The sequence below is a fragment of the Anabrus simplex genome, chromosome 4 (genome assembly GCF_040414725.1).
Source record: "Anabrus simplex isolate iqAnaSimp1 chromosome 4, ASM4041472v1, whole genome shotgun sequence".
In the NCBI taxonomy this organism is placed as follows: Eukaryota; Metazoa; Arthropoda; class Insecta; order Orthoptera; family Tettigoniidae; genus Anabrus; species Anabrus simplex.
The window spans coordinates 455,614,779-455,637,297 of NC_090268.1; the positions used below are offsets into that span (position 1 = coordinate 455,614,779).

Here is a 22,519-nt window from a genome sequence, read left to right on the forward strand (position 1 = left end):
GATTGACTTCAAATTTGCAGGGTTTTACTTCCAGAATATTAGCTACAATTCAGCGTTGGCCTCGTGTTGATCGGTCTAGGCGTTAAAAAGTTCATGAAAATAATCGAGAAAATTCCGAAGGGGAGGTAAGCTACAGGCAGCGGTGACGTAATTTGACCTTGCTCGACTTGCGTTCTCCCTCGTGCTGCGCAGTGAAACGAGAACATTCTCTCACACAGATGTTCATGCATCGGAATTTCATCGTATGCTCATAAAATAAAATTTATAACTCGTATGTGCCAGGGCCTACGCCTTCCTGGTACAGTATGTATGCATCCATAAGAAAATTTATAATATAAAAGTATTAAAAGGAATAGATACTGGTACTGATCACTACATTGTCAAAATTAAACTTAAATTCACACCACTAAAGAAGAAGAATATCAAAACTAATAAAGTAAAGAGGAATTATGACCCACACCAGTTAATAAAAAAGGACAAATAAAAGGAAGTCACGCACACCCTTGAAGAATTGATCCCAGTTCTCAAAAAACAAGGTGAAAATTTAGCTCCATTGAACCCTCGTAAAAAAAGCCTGGTGGACGACAGAATGTGATGAAATTCATAAAGGGAGACATCAGGCATGGCTAAAGTTCCAAGCCCGTAAATCAGAAGGAAATACTATAAACCTAAGAAATATCAGGAAGAAATTTTTGCAAAATATTAGATAAATTAAGAGAGAATTTTATAAGGATAGAATAAACTCCATTGAAGTTACTTAACACCAATTCTAGAGACTATTATAACATTTTTGGAAGACAACTATAGAAATTTGCTCCTCCTACATTAATGTTAAAAGATGAAAATAGAAAAATGACACATAACAGTAGTAAAAATGCTAAGATTATGGCAAAAGCATTCAGTAAGCTTTTGAACTGTGAAGAACCTAAGGAACTATTACAAAGTAACACAAATACTCCAATAAAAACCAAATTTAATAACACAGACCCTCCAACATTTCAAGAATTAGAAAAAGCACTAAAAGAACTTAAAAATTATAAGCCATGCTGGGAAGACCAGGTTTTTGTATAGATGTGGAAATATTCAAGTAATACGGTTCAGATTTCTTTACACATGGCTTTAACAAGAATTTGGATCACTGAACATTTCCAGAACATTGGACAACAGACTTACTACATCCTCTTCATAAAAAAGCAGATAAGAGTAATCCGGATAATCTTGGATGGCACATACAAGATTTTTCCCAAGATCGTATATGGAAGATTAAATATCAACTAGAAAAAGAGTTAGAAGAATACCAAGGAGGCTATAGACACTGGAGAAGTTGTGCTGAACAGATCATCACTCCAAAATTAATAATGGTATACTACAGAAAACAGAACAAGCCTATACTTAGTAATAACATTTGTTGACTTTAAAAAGGCATATGATTGTATACATAGACCGTCAATGATAAAAATGTTAAGGAATTTTGGATTCCATCCACAATTAATTAAACTTATAGAACTTATTTTAACTAATACCATATCAAAAGTAAAGTTCAGAGGAGAGATTTCTGAACCGTTTTTGATAAAAACAGGTTTAAGACAATGATACTGTTTGTCTCCATTACTAATTAATAGTGTATTAGAATTTATAATAAGGGACTGGTACAAGGTCAACCCAAAGAATATAAGAAGCCCAAAACAAAATTTAAGTTTAAATAGTTTAGGATTTGCTGATCACTTTGCGCTATTGTCCAACAATATTCAGGAAACTCAAAACCAATTTAAATCTCTACAGGAAATAGTGCAACAAGTAGGTCTTACAACATCCTTTGAAAGAACTGAGATCATGTTTTCACATCCCCCATTGGTAAATAAAATAACAATTGATGGGAAAGGAATCATAACTTATAATCTTAATGAGAAACCAGCTTGGCATAACATAATTAATAAATTAAACAAAGCAAATGATATCACCAAGACTACATACAATTAAAAAAGCTTATTGATAGCAGCAATATTCAAGACATTATAAAACACTCTGACAGCCAGAAATAAGTTATACTAGTGAAACCATTTTTAAAACTACTAACAGAGCTGAAACAAGCAAAATTCTTAAGACACAAAGAAGAATGATTAGGACATGCATAAATAAACAGTATCAAGTTAATGGACAATGAAGAATAGCATCAAATAAAACATTTTAAAGGAAACTGAACCAGTCATCACCATCACCATAAACCATCTCCCGTTTCCCAGGTGTGGTATATCATCCTGTCCTTGTACCATTCCTCTTCCATCAACTTGTCCCAATCATGACCGCTCAGTAGTATATCATAACTAAATCTATCCATTTCCTTTGTGACCTTCCCACAGGTCATCTTCCTTCTACTTTTCTGTCAAATTCCTTCCTTGCAGTTCTGTTTACTGGCATCCTCTTCATGTGACCAAACCACTTCAGTCTTGATACCTGAATCTTATTGAGGAGAGAATCATCTATTCCTACTTCTTCTCTAATTTTCTCATTCATAATAATTTCTTTTCTGGTTTTCTTGATCATAGTGCATAGGAATTTCATTTCAGCTGCCTGAAGTTTGGAATTATCTCTATTGGTCAGTGTTGTGGTTTCGAGACTGTATGTAAGAATTGGTGTATAATAGGACTTGTACAATGTCATTTTTGTTTTCATGGGTATTTGCTCATCCCACAGCAGGTGGTAAAATTGTGTTGCCTTATTGATTCGATTATTCACCTCATGTTTTGCTAGGTTGTCATTTGATAGAATGCTATCCAAGTATTTGAAAACTGGAACGCTGTCCAGTTGAGCTTCATTTAACATGAATATTGGTTCTGCTCCTTCCCCATACACTCTCATCACCACCGTCTTGGTCTTACTGATGTTTAAACCATATTTCTTAAACTTCTCATTCCAACATTGCATTCTCTCTCCCAATTACTCTTCTGAGTCACTCCAGATCGCAACATCATCTGCAAATGTGAAGGCTTTGATATCTCCATGTTCTTTCCTTTTAATAGATTTCATTACTACATCCCTCACAATAATAAACAGAACAGATGACAATGAGCTGCCCTGCTGCACTCCTCTCTTTGTTTCAAACCAGTCTGACAAACGACATCCTACTTGAATACAACTTCTATTACCACTATATAAACATTTTCACTTTGTCTATGAGGCTGTCTCACACTTGGAGTACTTTCATGCATTGCCAAATGCTTTCTCTTGGCACACTGTCATATGCTTTCTCAATGTCCAAAAATATTAGAAATAAAGGCTTGTTATTCTACCAGTATTTTTCCATTAGCATCCTAATTGCAAATATAAGGTCTGTAGTTGACCTTCCTGGTCTGAAACCATACTGCTCTTCTTCCAAAATTGGTTCAGCAATATCTCTGATTCTGCTCTCTATTATTTTTTCCAATATTTTCAGGACATGAGACAGTAGTGTGATACCACGATAATTAGTACATTTTCGTCGGCTTTCTTTCTTGAACAGAGGTACAATGATGCCCATTTTCCAGTCCTCAGGAATAGTATTTTCCTCCCATATCTTGTTAAGCAGTCTGTAGAGCCATTGGATTCCTGGAATTCCTGCTGCTTTCAGCATTTCTGCACTTAGTTCATCTATGCCCACTGCCTTTCCTTTCTTCATACTCTTGAGTGCATTTTCAACCTCAAGCCATGCAATTGGTGGTTCAGTTGTAGTTCCTCAACTTAGCTCTCCTCTATCCGTTGTTATGTTTTCTGTATCTCCATTCAGCAGCTTTTTGAAATAGATCTTGAGTTCTTGTTTAATTTCTTCCTCTTCTTGTGCCAGAGTTCCATCATCATGTTCTATTGCTTTTATGGTCTCTTGATCCCTTTGATTGTTTTTCACCACTCTTTATAGCAATTTCATATTTTCTCTATTGTCCTCTTCCAATTTGTCTGTAAACTCATTCTATTTCTTCTCTTTTTCTTCCCTTACAATGTTCTTTAAGGGGAGTACGTACTGCCTATGCTGACAATGGCTTTTTCTCCATTTTTAGGTACGCTCAGGTAAAAGGTCCTTTGTCCTACAGATTTGAAACTTTGTAGAGTTATTGTATGAACTTCGTTCTTTACAGTACTGTCCTTAGTTTTAGCATTAGATGCATGGTTATTTTTTGGGAATTTTTTCCGAATTTAAAAAATGTTCATGGAAAATTTGAGTAAAAATAATAATTTTTTCTTGTCTCATATATTAACATATCTAAAATAAACTGGTAGCTTTACAGAGAGACGGTATGGAAGTATCACTGATAATTATTTCAGATTTCTACCTTTTATAGTTTTTTGAGTGAACGTACCTATATAAAGAAAAAACCAAAAACAGAGAAAATTAACAGTAAAATTTAGCTTATATAAATATTACTTGAGATTTAGTCTAGAATCCTCCTGCTGCATATTCCTCATTCTCCTTATCCTCCAGACTCTTTTTTATTGCTCTCCTAGATTTCCTTATCTTGGCTTCAGCTATAAACAGCTTTTTATCCTCCATTTTGATCTGACGAACATCAAAAGCTTGATACGCACTGAGCTGGCTGGATCCCCAGCTGTTCTAGAACCTTTATTCTGCCTGCATTTCCCATATTAAATGATAAAACAGAATAATGTACTCCTAATTTTAAGGTTATATATATATCCAACGAAAATATTTTTACGTACAGGGCTCCCAATAACACTGTTAAAAGACTCGTTTACATTTTGGGTTTTCCCATGCAAACATTTCTTCAATAAATCAGGATGGGCAAGATCTTTATAAATGGGCTTAATAAGAAGCATAACTTCTTCAGGAAGTCCATGGTGTTTGTAGGCTTCCTTGTCTTCATTATACGGGCACAAAAAACCACGCCAAGCAACTTAGTAACCCGAAATAATAAGCTAACATAAAAACCTTGAAGAAAAATCTAGCCTAATATTGCTATAACTAGAAGTTGGATTAAAAAGATTATCTGTAAAAAATTTATGAAGTTGGATTAAACGTATTCAGATCCCAGATATTATCTGTACATCATACGGTATAACTATGTCTTGGAAAACTTCAAGTCAGTTTGTTCTCTTTTTCTGTTTAATCTTGGGCAAGTTTCGGTACTGATGCCGTTTGTGCTATTTTGGATATTTCTGTTGCTGTGGGCAACTTTTCTTCATAAGATTTAAGCCCCAACACAGTCTATGCGGTTCACTAATATACATGCATTTCCTAGAAAGTTATCAAAGTTATCAGCCTGCAGTCAGAGGAGGGCGTGGTATTTGTAAATGGGAGGGGCCATGGAATATCCAAATTATGGGCACTTTTAACGCGATTTCGCTGAAATAAAAACGAGTGCTCTATTGTACACATACCAAAGAATACTAAAATATATTAAGATGAAATTCGCAATTTTTTTGAAAAATTGAGGTACGTACTCCCCTTAAAGCAAGTTTCTTGTTCCTGTATACTCCTTGAAGTCTTTGTATTTCTTGTTCATTTCGTTCTTGTCCCTGTTTTTGTTTTTCCTTGTCCAGTGCCTTCTTTATTTGGTTTCTTTCACCGCTGTTTTCACTCTCCATGGTGTCTCCTTTTTTCTTTTGACAGAACTTGTAACTCCACATAGGTTTTTGGCTTCTTCTTTCAAATAACCTCACTCCATGTGGGTGGGGTTAACTTCCAATTAGTAACCAGGGGAACCTGATGCCTAGAGAGCGCTTCCCCAGGTGGTGGATAGGGGACCCCTACAGTATGTAGGGTTGGTGAAATAACCAATACAACCTGCAGACCAACAGGTAGCCCAATTCCTGGGGGTTTTGAAATACTGAGACACCCTCTCTCCAGGGGTCATAAATATGGAAGGTCCTTGCCCTGGGTTAAGGATGAAGACCTCAACGGCATCTCAACGGAGATGGCGGAAGAGGCAACCCATCATTCTGGGGTGTACAGATGGAACCTACTGCCTTTTAGAACGAGGAGGGCATCCTCAAAGGCTAAGCAAGTAAACCCTGAAAGAAAATCCTCTTGTGCGTTAGGCCTAGCAAGTCAGCAGGAGAGTACTTAGTACAGTCGCTTTCAATAAAGAAAAAACTGAACCAGTATTGAGCACAATTGGGCAAAAACGTGGATCATTCTCTGGACATCTTATCAGAACACTTGACACCAGAATTAGCAGAAGAATAATTGAAAAATTATGGAATAGCAATACCAAGTTTAAGTGGATCACAGAAATTAAGGAGGACATTAACGAACTACAAATAACAATAGACGATCTCAAAAAAAAAATAAGATCCAAGACACACACACACCAGGCTACACACCAAGATCAATACTAGGTGTAACGGGAGGGTATATTCAACAGAACAAAGGAAGGCAGCATCTGTCAGAATGAAACAATATTGGACTGATAGGAAATCAAGAAATCCTTTGTATAATTGACTAGAGTGGTACAATATAGGCCATAAAATGTAATAAATAAATAAATAAATAAATAAATAAATAAATAAATAAATAAATAAATAAATAAATAAATAAATAAATAAATAAATAAATATTATTATTATTATTATTATTATTATTATTATTATTATTATTATTATTATTATTATTATTATTATTACTATTACTATTATTATTATTGTACCGGAAGGTACACCTCTACGCCGCACATTTAAATCTTGCGCCTAAAAGAACTCCTGTACTGGAAGAACTGTGAACTTGAAACTAGACCTACTTAAACCTTTACTCAGAAGATGTCACTACAGAAATCTGATGAAATTTTGTTATTTTGAAGTTTCCTGAACTGACTGTATTTTTACTTGTTTTGTCTGCCCTTCATCAAGAACTTTGGTCATTCTTCCATAGATGTCGCTACAAAGCTATGACCATGCACCCCGGTGTGAAGTGAATGAACTTTTGACTTAAAGAAGTTTTGTATTCATAAGTTTTTTTTAACTAATTGATGTTCCTTTATTATTGGGTTGGCAATATTTATCTTTTCTTTCCACCAGTTTTAAATCCAGCCAATCCCAAATTTCTGTAATTAATTTTCAACCTATCACTGCCTTCTTCGATTTGGAGTGTAACCTTTCAAACTGACCAATAAATTGAGAGGGTGTGGCTGGTTTATTCGTGAAAGGTCTCGAACTTTCCCCGAGGGTTTATAAACTGCGGATTTTCTCATCTCTTGGCCAATTGATCGTCATCTAGACTAGTGTGTGTGTCAAGCAGGAGGCGGGAGGCGCCTCTTTCAACAGGCAGCAGTACACCGTCAGGGTAATGGCCACTTTACATCTTTATTTCTTGCTAGCTCTGCAGTTTAACCCGAGGGAGAGGTCCGAAACTTTAACTATGTAACCTACTTTTCTGGAAATGTAACTTCTGCCGGCTTATGAAATAACTTCAGAAAATCTTTAACTGTAAATCGGGGATAGAGAGTGATGTAGCCTCTCGAGCTCCTCTTCATATTGGTTTGAGGTGACTATGTTTCGTAACTGGTTTTCTTCCTTTCCTTAAAGTCTTAATTTATTCTTATACGAGTCACCTCCATAGTATGGGACTATCCCCTATTTCATCGGCCTAGTGCCCTTTAGGTTTTAAGAATTCGTACCTAGAAGCACAAGTATTCGCCTCCTTTCATTTTGTGTTCGGCCCATTTATTTAACTGTTATTTCTTTTTTACACGAAGGGCCTAGAGTTTGGGTACGAGATACCCCTGTTTCAATTTGTAAGTTGGGCTATGGAAGGCCAAAAGGTGTAAGATATTTTTTGGTGTTGCCTTGAGTAGGCTTGAGAAATGAGAGCACGTTAGCTCTTTTTCAAGTGTTGTAAAAGTGCTTCTGGGAGACCTGAGATTGTCATTGTTGGGGCAAGTGCTCCATGTATTGCGGGATTTCTGCCCTTTGAATAAGTGTGTGCTCTTTGTAAATTTAAACTGGGAACTCAAAAATTGTAAACCTAGGGGCTTGTAGCCCAAGAGAGTTAAAGTTCTGAAATCTTGGATTTTCCTAAGTCTTGTTTCTAAATTGCTTTATCATTGTTATCTCACTAAGTGAAAAGTTGTTAAATTTGTTGTTTTTCAAAAATACAACCGTCGGTTAAGTTTTAAAATTATTTTCTTGACATTGTAGTTAGACCCATTCACCCCGGCACCTTCTTTCACCTCTGCTTTCCATGGGTAACCCCGGAACAATTATTATTAATAATAATCATCGTCTTATTGCACTGCAAACAAATCAACCAACCAATTCCATGGGGCTACTAGGCCTTGGCTTACCAAGCGAGCGTTGCTTGCCATAACACCTGCAGATTACACGAATCCTCTCGGCTATTATTCTTGGCTTTCTAGACCGGAGCCGCTATCTCACTGTGTGATCAATCCCAAATTGTAATCACGTAGGCTGAGTAGACCTCGAACCAGCTATCAGATCCAGATAATGCACCCGACAGGGGCATGATCCAAGGACCTGTGGTTAATACTGGTCTTTGAAAGTACAGACGCAATGTTCTTTGAGGGAATAAAACCGAAACTAATTAATATCCATATCATTAAAACAGGTAAAATGAGTCTTTTAAATTTATTCTACAGGATTTCATTATTTGCGATCTATTGCGCAATACCTTCCTTTGTGTAGCGGGGGCCCGCAGCCGAAGTCAAGCCCATCTAGACCCGGATGGGGCTGCAATCGGCGGTTCACCATGACGTAACTCGAGAGAAGACATCCCTTCCTCACGACTAAGAGAATGAGGGGAAGTAAACTTTTTCGAAACGAAATATAGGAGCCATCTTTAATTAAGACTAGCCAACTTAACTATCTACGATATAAAAATTAATGAAATCCGAATTCTGGAGTCGTCTTCCGATTTAAAAGAGATAACTATAATTGGGACATTTATTTAGAGTGTCTAATATCCTCTTACTCGATAACGTTCAGATGGAGAAAGAATACTGTGTTGTTTCTGTGTGGAAAAGTACCAAGGATCATCTGTTTAGTGTCATCACGCCTCCTTGACACGAGAGTTCACACCAGCATGGAAGGGGAAGCAAGATAAACTTTAATTAATTGCAGGAGATCCTACGAAGAATAATCGTACGGAGATGTCTCAATCACATCAGGTGAATACTGGTCACCTGATGGTCGTACTATTTGACCTCTAGTGGGCCGTGGATAGGTCATATGCAGATTTGGAGTGGGAGAAACAGCCTCCTTGTAAAAAGCACTGCCGAGGGCGAAGCAGGTCATTCGGGACTCTCAGCTTACCAAGGGCGGAGCTATGTTTAGTTAAGCTTCCAATGATCCTTTGTTTATGTGACTTTAAACTTAAATTTCAAGTGAAATAGTGTAATTCATGTAAATATTGCATAGATTTGATGTGCATGACGCCAGCGATTAAACCCAAAAAACTGTGACGTGTCGCGAACACTCAATACGATTCGTATTATTATTATTATTATTATTATTATTATTATTATTATTATTATTATTATTATTATTATTATTATTATTATTATTATTATTATTATTATTGTACCGGGCGGTACACCTCTACACCGTTTATTTAAAAGTTGCGCCAGTTGAAACTCCTCTTCTGGAGGAAGGTTGAACTTTATCTACTCTATTAATTCTCTACTTTCTCAGAAGATGTCACCACGTGGAAAATTTTGAGTTTTTGAACTGTGTCACTTTTGATGTGTTTTTGTTTCGCTTGAAGTAAGAAGTGTGAACTTTCTCTTCTAGAGGACACTACTGAAGATCAACAATAGTGCACCCTAGTGCGGAGTCAAAGAACTATTTTGTTGGAGAAATTTTTATTTCAAAAGTTTGTTTCTTGTTAAATTTCTTTCTGTTATGGTTTAAGTTGGCTGTTTACCTCTCTTTTTCCCCTTGTTTTAGATTTATCCAATCCCGAATTTCTTTTAGTAATTTCTGACCAATCTGGTGTATTTTCCCCCAACTTGTATCTGTTGCGGGGTCCTATCCAATAAAAACATTGTGGGCGGGTGTTTTCTTTCCCCTAACGCCTAGAAACTTCCGCGAGAGTATTTAAACTGCTGATTTTTGGGTCTCTGGGCCACTTCTGTTCCATCTTTCAGTGTGTTAAGTACCTAGCAGGAGGCGGGAGGCGCCTCTTTCTTCGGCAGCGGTCAACAATAAGGTAATGGCCGATTAATAAATTCTTTCTTTTCTTGCTCAGCAGTTTAACTCTCGGGGCGGGTTCGAAGCGTTCCACCATGTAACCTTTCCCTAAAATGTAACGAATCCTTTCATCTGTTCTCTTTTAAAGCTACAAACTGGGATAGAGAGTGCTAACCCTCTCGAGCTCCCTCTCACATTGTATTGAGGTGAACTTACTTTTCTCAACCGATTCTTCCGTAATGTAATATAAATTGTTACTTTCTTAAGTCACCTCTGTAGTATGGGATTAGCCCTTGTGTTAACGGCCTAGTGCCAAGTAGGTCTTAAACAAAGTGTATTAGGAGTGCAAGTTCGCCTCCTCTCAAATTGTTATTTTAGAGGTCATTTAATTAATATTCTTTTCGTTAATAGACCTCAGTAGATTGGGTATTTTACCCCTGTTTATGTCCGTTGAGGACCGCTTGAAGGTGAAGTTTGGTGTGGCCTGGGAGAGGCTTAAAATTGAGAGCGAGTGGCTCTTTTGGTAAATCGTATGTTGTATGCCTCGAGGAGGCTTTTCAGTGTATTTTGGAGCAAGGGCTCCTAGGTATGAATGGGGTTTTCTGCCCCTCTGTTAAAACTTGTGTTTGGGGGTAAAACTGAGTCAGGGCGTGAAGCCCAAAACCTGTAAATATTGTAACTAACCGTTGTAACTTGCTACATTGTACCTGCCATGTTTGTTATTGCTTTGTTTTGAAAAGAAAATATAACCTTGTTAAATTTTAAATTAATTTTACATTAACTTTGATTCCGTAGTTTAAGACCCATTCACGCCCGCACCTTCTTACACCTCTACCTACCACCAAAAACGGTAACAAGTGGTAGCAGAGCGTGGTTGAATGGGTCTCAATTTAGCCCCTTTTGACGGCTAAACCTCGTTTTGATTCGAACTCTAACAATTTTCTCAGTTGCTGGCATTTTTGAGCTTTTCAAAATTGTTCTGTCATCATGCCCGGCCCTCGCGATGTTCTCCTCCTTAACTATTTGCGCAAAGAGGAGTTAATCTATGAGTTAACTATCAGAAATGTGCAATCTGGAGGCACGGTTGCAATAGACACTAACAAGCTTAGAGAGTCTCTTGATTTGCCCATTTCCATCCCCAATTTGGGAGAGAAAGAAATTGACGACTCTCTTTCCACGATCGTCGAGAATATTTCTGGGCTAGCATCTGTAGTCAGCTTTTTTGATGAAAATGATCCGTCTCCTAATCAAATTAAGCGTGTGCAAGGCAGGCTACATCACTTTTCAAATAGAGTTAATGATCTGTTGTCTCCAAAGGTGAATGACGTTCAGAGGAAGCAAGCTAATACGCTCCTTGAAACTATTTCTGAATTGTCTACTAAGGTCACTCAATTGCTAACTGGTGAAGTTCCTCCCAAAACTGACCAACCTGCCACGATGAATGTAGGTAACGTGGAAGAGCCTCCTCAGGGAGACGTAAATAGGATAAATAGGATAACGGATAACTCCTGCCCCATTGGACGAGTCTGAACGCTGTAACTCATTACATAATGCTCGTGCTGAATTAACTTCCTTGCCATTGAAACCTTTACCTACTATGTCACCCGGGTTTAGTAGCTTGCCTCATCCATTGGCAATGTTGCTCAGAGGTATTTCTAAGTTTTCTGTTAATACCACCAGTGATGTAATTTCATTTTTAAGATTTCTAGTTGAATTTCAGGATCATGCCCTTGTGTTTTCTCTTTCTCCATGTCAAATTTTACAAATTATTTATCCGTATGCTATTGGTATTCTCTCTGATAAAATCGTAAGAGCCATTGCCGAGCAATCATCTATTGAGGATTTCCATGCCCATTTGCTAGCTAACTTCATCCCGGCTAGGGCCAGGTCCTCCCTGATTCAGAAGTACTATTACCGTGTACAGCGCTTGGATGAAAACTTGGCTGATTTCATACAAGATATCAAATTCTACACTAGGGTGTTTGCTCTGCACTTTCCTGAAGATCAGATTGTGCAGGCTATTGTAGAAGGTATTTCGCCATCCTACAGGTCATATTTGTGTTTCGCGGCGTGTCCGCAAACCTTCTCTGAACTTGAAGCATTGGCCGTCTCAGCGGAAGGAGTTAGATACGCCGATTCTTTGCGTGTCGCGAAAGAACCCCCGCCTTCCTTTAGTAACACTCGGCCTCCACCTCGCCGACCAGTCAATCCCCGTAAATGTTATGCTTGCGGGTCGCCTGACCATCTGCGGAATAAGTGTCCTCTGATCAAGTCAAGTGGGACAAGGAATGGAGCAGGGTCATCACAAGGCTGTTTTAAGTGTGGGGCCTTCTCACATATCGCCAAGAATTGCCCAAACTCAAATAGCACCCCCTCCTGCTCAACTTCTGGTGCAAATTCCACCTATGCCAATAATAAAAAGTGACTAGTGGCGTCGGCTGAGCCGACTAATCCATCTTCCCGAGACTCAGCCCCTAGTAAACAGGTTGTAAATGCAGAGAACGACCAGCCTTCAAATTCATCTTTTGAATGCCCTAAAGAGTGTCTTAGGATTGCGGCGGATACCCCCGCACCTGTTCCTTTTCTTAAGATTGAGTTAAATAACGAGCCTATAACAGCTCTCTTAGATTCAGGCAGTGTTTGTTCCATTATTTCGGCTGATTGGTATTCTAAATTGAAATCTGTTTGTAAACTTCCTGACTATGTCTCTTCTCCTGTTCAATACGTTTCGGCTAATTCATCTCCATTAGAAATTCTAGGTTCCTTACTGGTCAAAATTCGTGTTTTTAAGTTTACATGGAAAATTAAATTGTTTGTGGCCAAGCAATTGTCTTGCCCCATTATATTGGGAGCTGACTTTCTCTCTCACACTGGTCTTGTGCTCGATCTCAAGTCTAGGTCGTGCACATTCAAATTTGCTTCTAGTTGTAAAATACCACTATTAAAGTGTAATTCTGTGTCATGTTCTTCTATTTCGCCTACCCAGGATGAGATGTTGTTAGACCTTAGACATCTACCTGAGGAGCAGGCTGATAGTATTCGCAAACTGTGTCAGTCGTTTCCCGAGGTGTTCTCTGATACTCTTGGTGTTACTGACCTTATTGAATACAAAATTGAGGTCACGGATTCGATTCCTGTCCGCTTTCCACCTTATAGGCTGTCTCCTCCTAAAATGAAAGCTCTGAAAGAAATCATCGATCAGATGTTGAAGGATGGTATTATTAGGCCCTCTAAGTCAGCGTATTCTTCGCCTATTTTTCTAGTCCCGAAACACCAAGGAGGCTTCAGGCCTGTCACTGATTACAGGGCTCTCAATCGGAAAGTGGTGTTGCAATCTGTGCCCCTTCCCGACCTTCATTCTTGTTTTTCATGGTTTCGTAAGGCCAAGTTCTTCACGATCTTGGATTTGAATCAGGCCTACAACCAAATTCCTCTAGCCGAAGAGTCTAAACATCTTACAGCGTTTGCCACGGACTGGAATTTATACGAATACAACCGCGTGCCTTTCGGGCTCCCCACGGGGGCAGCTGTGCTCACTAGGCTACTAGATAGGGTCTTTTCCGACATCAAATTTGAGTACTTATATCATTACTTGGATGATGTCGTCGTATTTTCAGAGACTTTTGAAGAACATCTAGATCATCTGCGAGAAGCTCTTGATCGCCTTCGTAAGGCTGGGTTAACTGTTAAGTTGTCCAAGGTTGCCTTTGCTAAGCCCTCTATGTCATTCCTAGGGCATATTGTGTCACCTGAGGGTGTAGCAGTCGATCATTCTAGAACACAGGCCATCCGTGATTTTAAACCTCCCAAGGACATTAAAGGTATCGCCAGGTTCATTGGTATGGTGAATTTCTTCAGAAAGTTCATTCCTAACTTTGCTAATAGAGCGGCGCCCTTAAACCTTCTTCGTAGGAAAGGCATCAAATTCGAGTGGGGACCTTCTCAACAAGCCGCTTTTGAAGATCTGAAATTAGCTCTCTGTAATGCCCCTGTCCTTGCTATGCCTGATTTCTCGAAGAAATTCATTGTCCAAACCGACGCATCGTCGTCAGCAGTAGCGGCAGTCCTTCTTCAAGAGACTGAACTAGGGAGGCGACCCATCGCCTATGCGTCTAGGACATTGTCGGCTCAAGAAGCCAAGTATTCCATCTATGAGCTCGAAGGTTTGGCAGTCTTATTTGCCTTAGAAAAGTTCCGTCTCTATCTGGAACATGTCAAATTCGACCTGGAGACAGATAACCAAGCCTTAAGCTGGGTCTTAGGTAGGCCGCGTCGTACTGGTCGTATAGCCCGCTGGGCTATTCGTATTTCCGCCTTCCAGTTTGATGTTAGACATATCAGAGGTACCGAAAATGTTGTTGCTGATGGACTCAGCCGTATGTTTCATAACGACGTCGAGACCCACGAACCGGTCGACAGTTCATCACCTTCCGAGTCCATGCTATCTGAGGTTAATGCCATCCTAACAGATGCTCCCATGCTTTTTAGGGATATCGAGAAATACCAACGTGAAGATCCGACGCTGGCTCCGATAATGGAAACCCTTTCTTCTGGGGAACATGTTGTCCCTTATGTTCTGAGGAATGGTGTTCTATGTTGCCCTTCGAGGCATGATAAGATGATGAAAGTTGTTGTTCCAGCGGTTCTTGTGCCTATGATCTTCAAATACTATCATGAGACCCCATTGGGAGGGCATCTTGGAATCTTTAAAACCCGTGAAAAGATTCGTGAAATGTTCATTTGGAAAGGTATGGACGGTGAAATCCGTGAACTGGTAAAGGCTTGTAAATCTTGTTTGCTTAGTAAACCGACCATGTCCACCAAGGTAGGCCTTTTGTCTTCCCATCAAGCGTCGCGCCCCATGGAACGCCTGTATATTGATTATGTAGGACCCTTCCCCCAGTCAAAGGGTAATGCTAATAAGTTCATCTTTGTGTGCGTAGATGGCTTTACTAGATTTTCTTGGTTATTTCCGACTAAGCTGGCTACCGCTCAGTCCACCATTACTTGCTTGAATTCTATTTTTGCTTCTTTCGGTCCGTGCCAATATATAGTATCTGATAATGCTAAGGCGTTCACGTCTAATCTTTTTCGTAAATTCTGTTTTGACTTATCCATCTCTCATGTGACTACTTCTGCGTATTACCCTCAACCATCTCTGGCTGAACGGGTTAACCGTAATCTCAGGTCCGCACTCATTGCCTATCATCATGAAGATCCTTCCAGGTGGGACACGTCCCTGCATTGGATAGCTTTTGCTTTGAATTCAGCGGTTCATGAATCTCACAAGTTTACTCCAGCTTCTTTGATGTTCAAGTTTGTTCCCAACACGCCGCTCTCTAACCTCTGGTCTCTGAGTGACATTCTGCCCGAGACAATAGATCCGGACAACATTAAAGATCTTTGGAAGAAGGCTAAAGCCAATCTTAAGGTGTCTCATGAAAAGGTTAGGTAAAGGTATGATCGTGGACGGAGACCCACCCCTTTGAAGGTAGGTGACCAGGTTATGGTCAAAAATTTTGTCCCCGCGGGCAAGCTTGCCCCCAGATTTCATGGGCCTTGTATCATTCTCGATTTTCTTACGCCGGTTACCTTATTGCTAAGTAATCCAGCCACCGAGAGGATATTTAGAGTTCACCTGTCACAGGTGAAACCGGTGTAATTTCTGTGTTAACTTGCTTCATATTATTTTGAAAGGATATGAAGGTTATATTTTTTTTGAGTTTCACTTTTAAGGCTTTCTGCCCCTTCTGTAATATTTTGGTTTTAGATGTAAGCCTTGTGTAAAACCTGCCCCGACCCGTTAAACTGCCATCCTGTTCTTGCCACGGCCATTACCACGCTCCCGTCTCCTGCTCCACCTTACACTGTGGCTTCATAATAGTAAATGCCATGGATATCTACACGCCGCTGGCCCCTCAACCTCTCCACAAGCCTGTACCCTAAAAGAAACATGATGGTCCAACACAATTCTGCCGCCTAGCTTTAATGTTTCAGCGCCCCCGCAGCCGTGCAGCGTCTGGGGAGGGGGATGGGCCCCCTCCTCTCCAGCGAGGACGACATGTGCACGGCGAGCCGGAGCTCTCCTCCCGGCCAAGGCTGATGTGCGGCGCACGACCTGCTACATGCCCGCAGCCTGTATCTGTTCACCGCGGGCGCGGCGTACTTCAACACCTCTGCTCCCCTCATAGTGCGGGCGAGCGGTATCTCAGGGTACTTGAGGGGTCCGAGCGGCCTCCGTTGGACGCAAGCTGCAACGGCCGGTCCGGCCATCCAACTTCAACAACATCAACTACATGGACAGTTACTATAAGAGATAACTACACTTGGGAATTCAACAGCATTATTTGGTGGACATTGCAAATTTTTCCTTCACGTTTAAGTATTAAAAGCTTATCTTCAGAAATTCAACTTCTATAAACATAAAGACTTTACTTCACCTGCAACAACAAAATTTTGGAACCGACTTAAGAAATTTCTCAAATACTTCTGCAAGTTATCTTAATCTCAACATCAAAACTTGGAACTTATTTTCAAACAAAAGTTTATGTTCTTCTGTGTTACCCCTTGGAGGAACTTTTGGGGGGGGGAGGTCTGTACCGGGCGGTACACCTCTACACCGTTTATTTAAAAGTTGCGCCAGTTGAAACTCCTCTTCTGGAGGAAGGTTGAACTTTATCTACTCTATTAATTCTCTACTTTCTCAGAAGATGTCACCACGTGGAAAATTTTGAGTTTTTGAACTGTGTCACTTTTGATGTGTTTTTGTTTCGCTTGAAGTAAGAAGTGTGAACTTTCTCTTCTAGAGGACACTACTGAAGATCAACAATAGTGCACCCTAGTGCGGAGTCAAAGAACTATTTTGTTGGAGAAATTTTTATTTCAAAAGTTTGTTTCTTGTTAAATTTCTTTCTGTTATGGTTTAAGTTGGCTGTTTACCCCTCTTTTTCCCCTTGTTTTAGATTTATCCAATCCCGAATTTCTTTTAGTAATTTCTGACCAATCTGGTGTATTTTCCCCCAACTTGTATCTGTTGCGGGGTCCTATCCAATAAAAACATTGTGGGCGGGTGTTTTCTTTCCCCTAACGCCTAGAAACTTCCGCGAGAGTATTTAAACTGCTGATTTTTGGGTCTCTGGGCCACTTCTGTTCCATCTTTCAGTGTGTTAAGTACCTAGCAGGAGGCGGGAGGCGCCTCTTTCTTCGGCAGCGGTCAACAATAAGGTAATGGCCGATTAATAAATTCTTTCTTTTCTTGCTCAGCAGTTTAACTCTCGGGGCGGGTTCGAAGCGTTCCACCATGTAACCTTTCCCTAAAATGTAACGAATCCTTTCATCTGTTCTCTTTTAAAGCTACAAACTGGGATAGAGAGTGCTAACCCTCTCGAGCTCCCTCTCACATTGTATTGAGGTGAACTTACTTTTCTCAACCGATTCTTCCGTAATGTAATATAAATTGTTACTTTCTTAAGTCACCTCTGTAGTATGGGATTAGCCCTTGTGTTAACGGCCTAGTGCCAAGTAGGTCTTAAACAAAGTGTATTAGGAGTGCAAGTTCGCCTCCTCTCAAATTGTTATTTTAGAGGTCATTTAATTAACATTCTTTTCGTTAATAGACCTCAGTAGATTGGGTATTTTACCCCTGTTTATGTCCGTTGAGGACCGCTTGAAGGTGAAGTTTGGTGTGGCCTGGGAGAGGCTTAAAATTGAGAGCGAGTGGCTCTTTTGGTAAATCGTATGTTGTATGCCTCGAGGAGGCTTTTCAGTGTATTTTGGAGCAAGGGCTCCTAGGTATGAATGGGGTTTTCTGCCCCTCTGTTAAAACTTGTGTTTGGGGGTAAAACTGAGTCAGGGCGTGAAGCCCAAAACCTGTAAATATTGTAACTAACCGTTGTAACTTGCTACATTGTACCTGCCATGTTTGTTATTGCTTTGTTTTGAAAAGAAAATATAACCTTGTTAAATTTTAAATTAATTTTACATTAACTTTGATTCCGTAGTTTAAGACCCATTCACGCCCGCACCTTCTTACACCTCTACCTACCACCAAAAACGGTAACAATTATTATTATTATTATTATTATTATTATTATTATTATTATTATTATTATTATTATTATTACGGCACTACTGTGTCGGGTAGTAACAAAGGTAGAGTGGCTAATCTAATAGGTTTGCATGCGGTAGAAGATTTACTTAGTTTATTTTGGGAGACTTGTGGTCAGTTAATGCGTCAGGAGACTAGCATTTTAGTAAATTCAGTGTAATTCAAGCTAGGCTGTAGTTGATCCAGTATCAATAAATGCATGACTGGTAAGTAATATAAGTATGTTACGTGAGGTCCCTGAGTCACGAAATAATTAGCTAGGGAGTGCTACAATTTAAGCTGGATTATTTGATCAGGTTTATCATAATTTACTTACTATTTAATTGAGTTAATTACCGTGTGAATATTTAATTCAGCTAATTACCGTGTGAATATTTAATTGAGTTAATTACCGTGTGAATATTTAATTCAGTTAATTACCGTGTGGAAATTTAATTGAGTTAATTACCGTGTGGATATTTGATTGAGTTAATTACCGTATGAGTATTTAATGAGGTTAATCACTGTGTGAATATTTAAGTAGAAGTGAATTACAGTGTGAACATTTGATTGAGCTCATTAGCGTGTGAATACTTAATTCATTATTGTATTACCGTGTGACGATTTAATTAGAAATTAATTATGTGTTATCACAAATTGATTAGGGTTTAATTATGAATTAATTGCCACTGGGTTATTTAATTACATCGTAATTACGAGGAAGTTCGGTGTGATCACTCAGTATGATCTAATTACCAGGTAAATCACGTAGGAAGGTAGCGTAATGATAAAACCAACAATAATAATAATAAAAATAATAATAATTGTGATGATGGTAAACATGCAAATATTGGTATCATAAAAACCGGTGTCGTGTTGCAAGATAGGTGAGCTATTTGAAATCATGATTGGGCCATGAAAAATATATGTGTTGAATCGAGGTGATTTATTTGAAGCCGATGCAATTTGATTAATGAGGGATAAGCCTCAGTTTATTGTGAATGTATCTCGGGAAGAGGTAGTTTAAGGAAATGGCTTGTTATGCCTGTGAAGGGCAAGGCTATTGACCGACCTGTGTGGGGGCGGAAACGCTGGACCTTGCACCCAGACGTGTTTTTTGTGTGTGTCCACCTCTATAGGAGGGGGCTTGAGCGAAGAAAAGAAGGCCTGTAGGAATCGGCTAGTAATGGGAAGTATTCAACACGCCAGAATGAAGTACTCGCTAATAAATGACACGGTGATTGGTACTAGTATTTGTTAGATTCCTATTGTTACTCATTTGAATATAATTTAGCTAGGGATTTCAGTGTCATGTTTTCATCCCAAGGGTCGTCAGTTCAGTTCCCTACGCCGGCATCGGTATTCCACAATGCTAAAATGAAGAATGGGGGGCCTCACGTGTTCATTGTATATAGTATGTGATTCTCTATGTTGTTTTATATAACATGTTGTGACTAAAATTAGCGTCGGCGATGGTTCTACCCATCGGCGCGGCGAATTGTATTACAGTGAGGGTCGGTTCAAACCCGGGTGTTTGTTCCACACTTGTATAATTTCTTCCTTGGTATTTCGTAGGGAAATAATTGTGTGCTTTTAGAATAGGGATCGCTCAGACTTGTTGCATGAATGTCAATTTCATTTGTCAATAATGTCATATAGCCTCGGTGTTGATGGTAAATGTTTCCGTTCGTATCACGTCATGACAAATCGCTTTGCGATAAACAATACTCGGATCTATCACACACGACTACAAGTCGATAATAAACCACAACAATTGTTAATAATTAATGTAATTCATTTGTGAATATAGATGCGTCATTCCCATCGTCATCAAGGTCTAATAAACCGCTTGTATTAATTTAAACTTTAATTTCATTGTGTTCTCATTGTAGTTAAGTATGTCCCGTTTCTCCTACCCTGTATGCCATTAAGGCAATGTTAGATAAGCGTCTATTTTATTATATTGTCAACCCGTTAACGCCCTGTAGATATTTTTCCGGAGCCTTTTCTGGGTAGGGGCGGGTACAATAAAATCCCTGACATGACCGGAAATTGAATCCGAGGCCTCTTGGTAATAGGCAGGAACGCTAGCTTTAAAGCGTGGTATTGCAGGAAGTGTGAATTTATACCTACCTTACGTGGTCATCGACGTCCCAAGAGTAGTGCTGCATGCTGCCCACCACCCGCCAGAATGGTGTGTAACAGCATTTCAACTCATCCACCGATGTTACATTGTAGTCTGGAAGAACATCCTCCACCACGTAAATGGAACTCAGGTTGGATGCTACAAGTTGACGTCCCTTGGCTTGACACTTTATAGGCTTTGGATGTTCTACGTATTTGCGGACTGCTGGGTCGAAAGGATCAAGAGCGGGAATTCTGCATCCCAGAGTATCCACCAGGAAGCCACGAGTTACATTTGGGATAATGTTTTCAGGAACTGTGGAGAAATAACACAATGAACTTGCATGACAACGCTCGGAGTTATATTATCTACATAATAATAATAATAATAATAATAATAATAATAATAATAATAATAATACATACATACATACATACATACATACAAGTAATAAACCTGAGGAAATACTTTCATTGCCGGACAGATGACATTATTCTACATACAGATGTGGTTAAAGCAGATCTAATATACACCCCTTTGAATTTACATGAATGCCACGTAAATACAAAAGACACGGATATCCTGCACAGGGAAAAGATAGAGAGATGGGCTAGTAAATAACTTCATGGAAGATACTACAACCAGATCAATGACGACAGCATTGACAAACAACTTTAAAATTCATGGCTGCCTACGGAAGAATTATTTCCAGAAACTGAGGGATTCGGTTCTACGACATTTCATACCACTTGACTGGCTGATTACCTGCAAACTGTCAACTAATGACTTTAAAATATTTAGGAGAGGACATTCCGTACCACTTGAAAGATTGGGAAGTAAAATCGATATCCTAATTAATGTATTCATTTGTATATCCATTGTCCACTACTGCCGCAGAAGCCTCCGCACGGTGTGACCACTTCTGATGTTAACCTTCCGTCGGACAGAAGTGTTAATTCTTATCTCGTATTCGTCATTAGCTACGTCCACCTTTTAGTATATGTCTTTTTACGAGAGTTTAATCCTGATGTAAACAAATAGGCGGAGCAAGTCGCCTTTGCACGTGGACATAGACGCAGTTGATTGGAGAAGCAACCGTCGCACTCACTCGACTGTATGCGAGCTCGAAGGAAAGTAGTACGTCGCATTAATTTTATTTTTAGTTTATTACATTTAGAGAGTATGGAAGAGTACGTAATCAAATTAAAATATGGTTGTCATATGTACCGGTATACATATGTTTTTTTAAATATAAAATAGTTATTAAATAACGAGAAATGAAGGCACAAGGCGTGGTGTAATACAGGAAGTCTACGCGTAGCGGGGGAAAGTCCCAAGCTGTACAGCGTGGAGATAAGGTGTTGCATCTTGCAGCAGCAGTCGGTGTCAGTATTCATAGTAAGAGAAATGGAGCAAGAGGTAGGACCATCGCGTGTAGTGAATCACTAAAGAGGAAAAACGCTCAGAAGTGACCATAGGCAGTGCAGTGTGAATGTGTTCAATAAACTAAGTGAATAGAATCCAGGTTTAGTCGTTTATTCAGAAGTTCAGATCTTCGCATGATTATCGTATGCGATGCGCAACCCTGTACGTCCGAACACGAGACGTTGACGGGGTGGAGGTCGGTACTACACGCTCAGCGAATCAAAACTCTTTCTTTGGCGGAGGCATGGACATACCATGTTTACATCAGTATTAAACTCTCGTGAAAGGGCATATAGTTTCCTGTTTCCGCGTGACCTTCAATCCCATAACGGCCAGTTCATCAAAATATCTTATTTTACTTACTTGATACTGAAATAATGCAGTATTTTATAAATATTGCCAAGGGCCATAGCCGTGTTGAAACACCGGATCCCGTAAGATCTCCGAAGTTAAGCAACATGGGCGTGGTCGAGAAGTGGATAGGTTACCACGCGCTGTTGGTGGGGGTAAGGGAATGGAGGAGCGGAAAGGAACTGGCCACCCTACCGTACGTAAACTCCGGCTCAGGTACACCTGTGTGGAGGTTCGGACCTGCCTTCGGGCAGAACACACCCTTACCTTTATAAATATTCACAATAATAGTAATATTATCCATATTTATGCTCGCCAGGCACATTGCGCCCGAGCAATGTGTATTTCTATTGTATTGTTTTGTTTCAGGATTTATACAAAAAAGATGGCTTTCTTATGATAAT

General features: G+C 39.5%; 1 protein-coding gene across 1 annotated transcript in view; it reads right to left on the minus strand.

The window, feature by feature from the left end:
• LOC137500522 (uncharacterized) overlaps nt 1-22,519 on the minus strand; it is a 156,814-nt gene that overhangs the window by 26,020 nt on the left and 108,275 nt on the right. Inside the window, exon 3 of the mRNA XM_068227443.1 lies at nt 20,348-20,654. Coding sequence (XP_068083544.1) covers nt 20,348-20,654 — 307 coding nt within the window. The remainder of the gene's footprint in view (nt 1-20,347; nt 20,655-22,519) is intronic.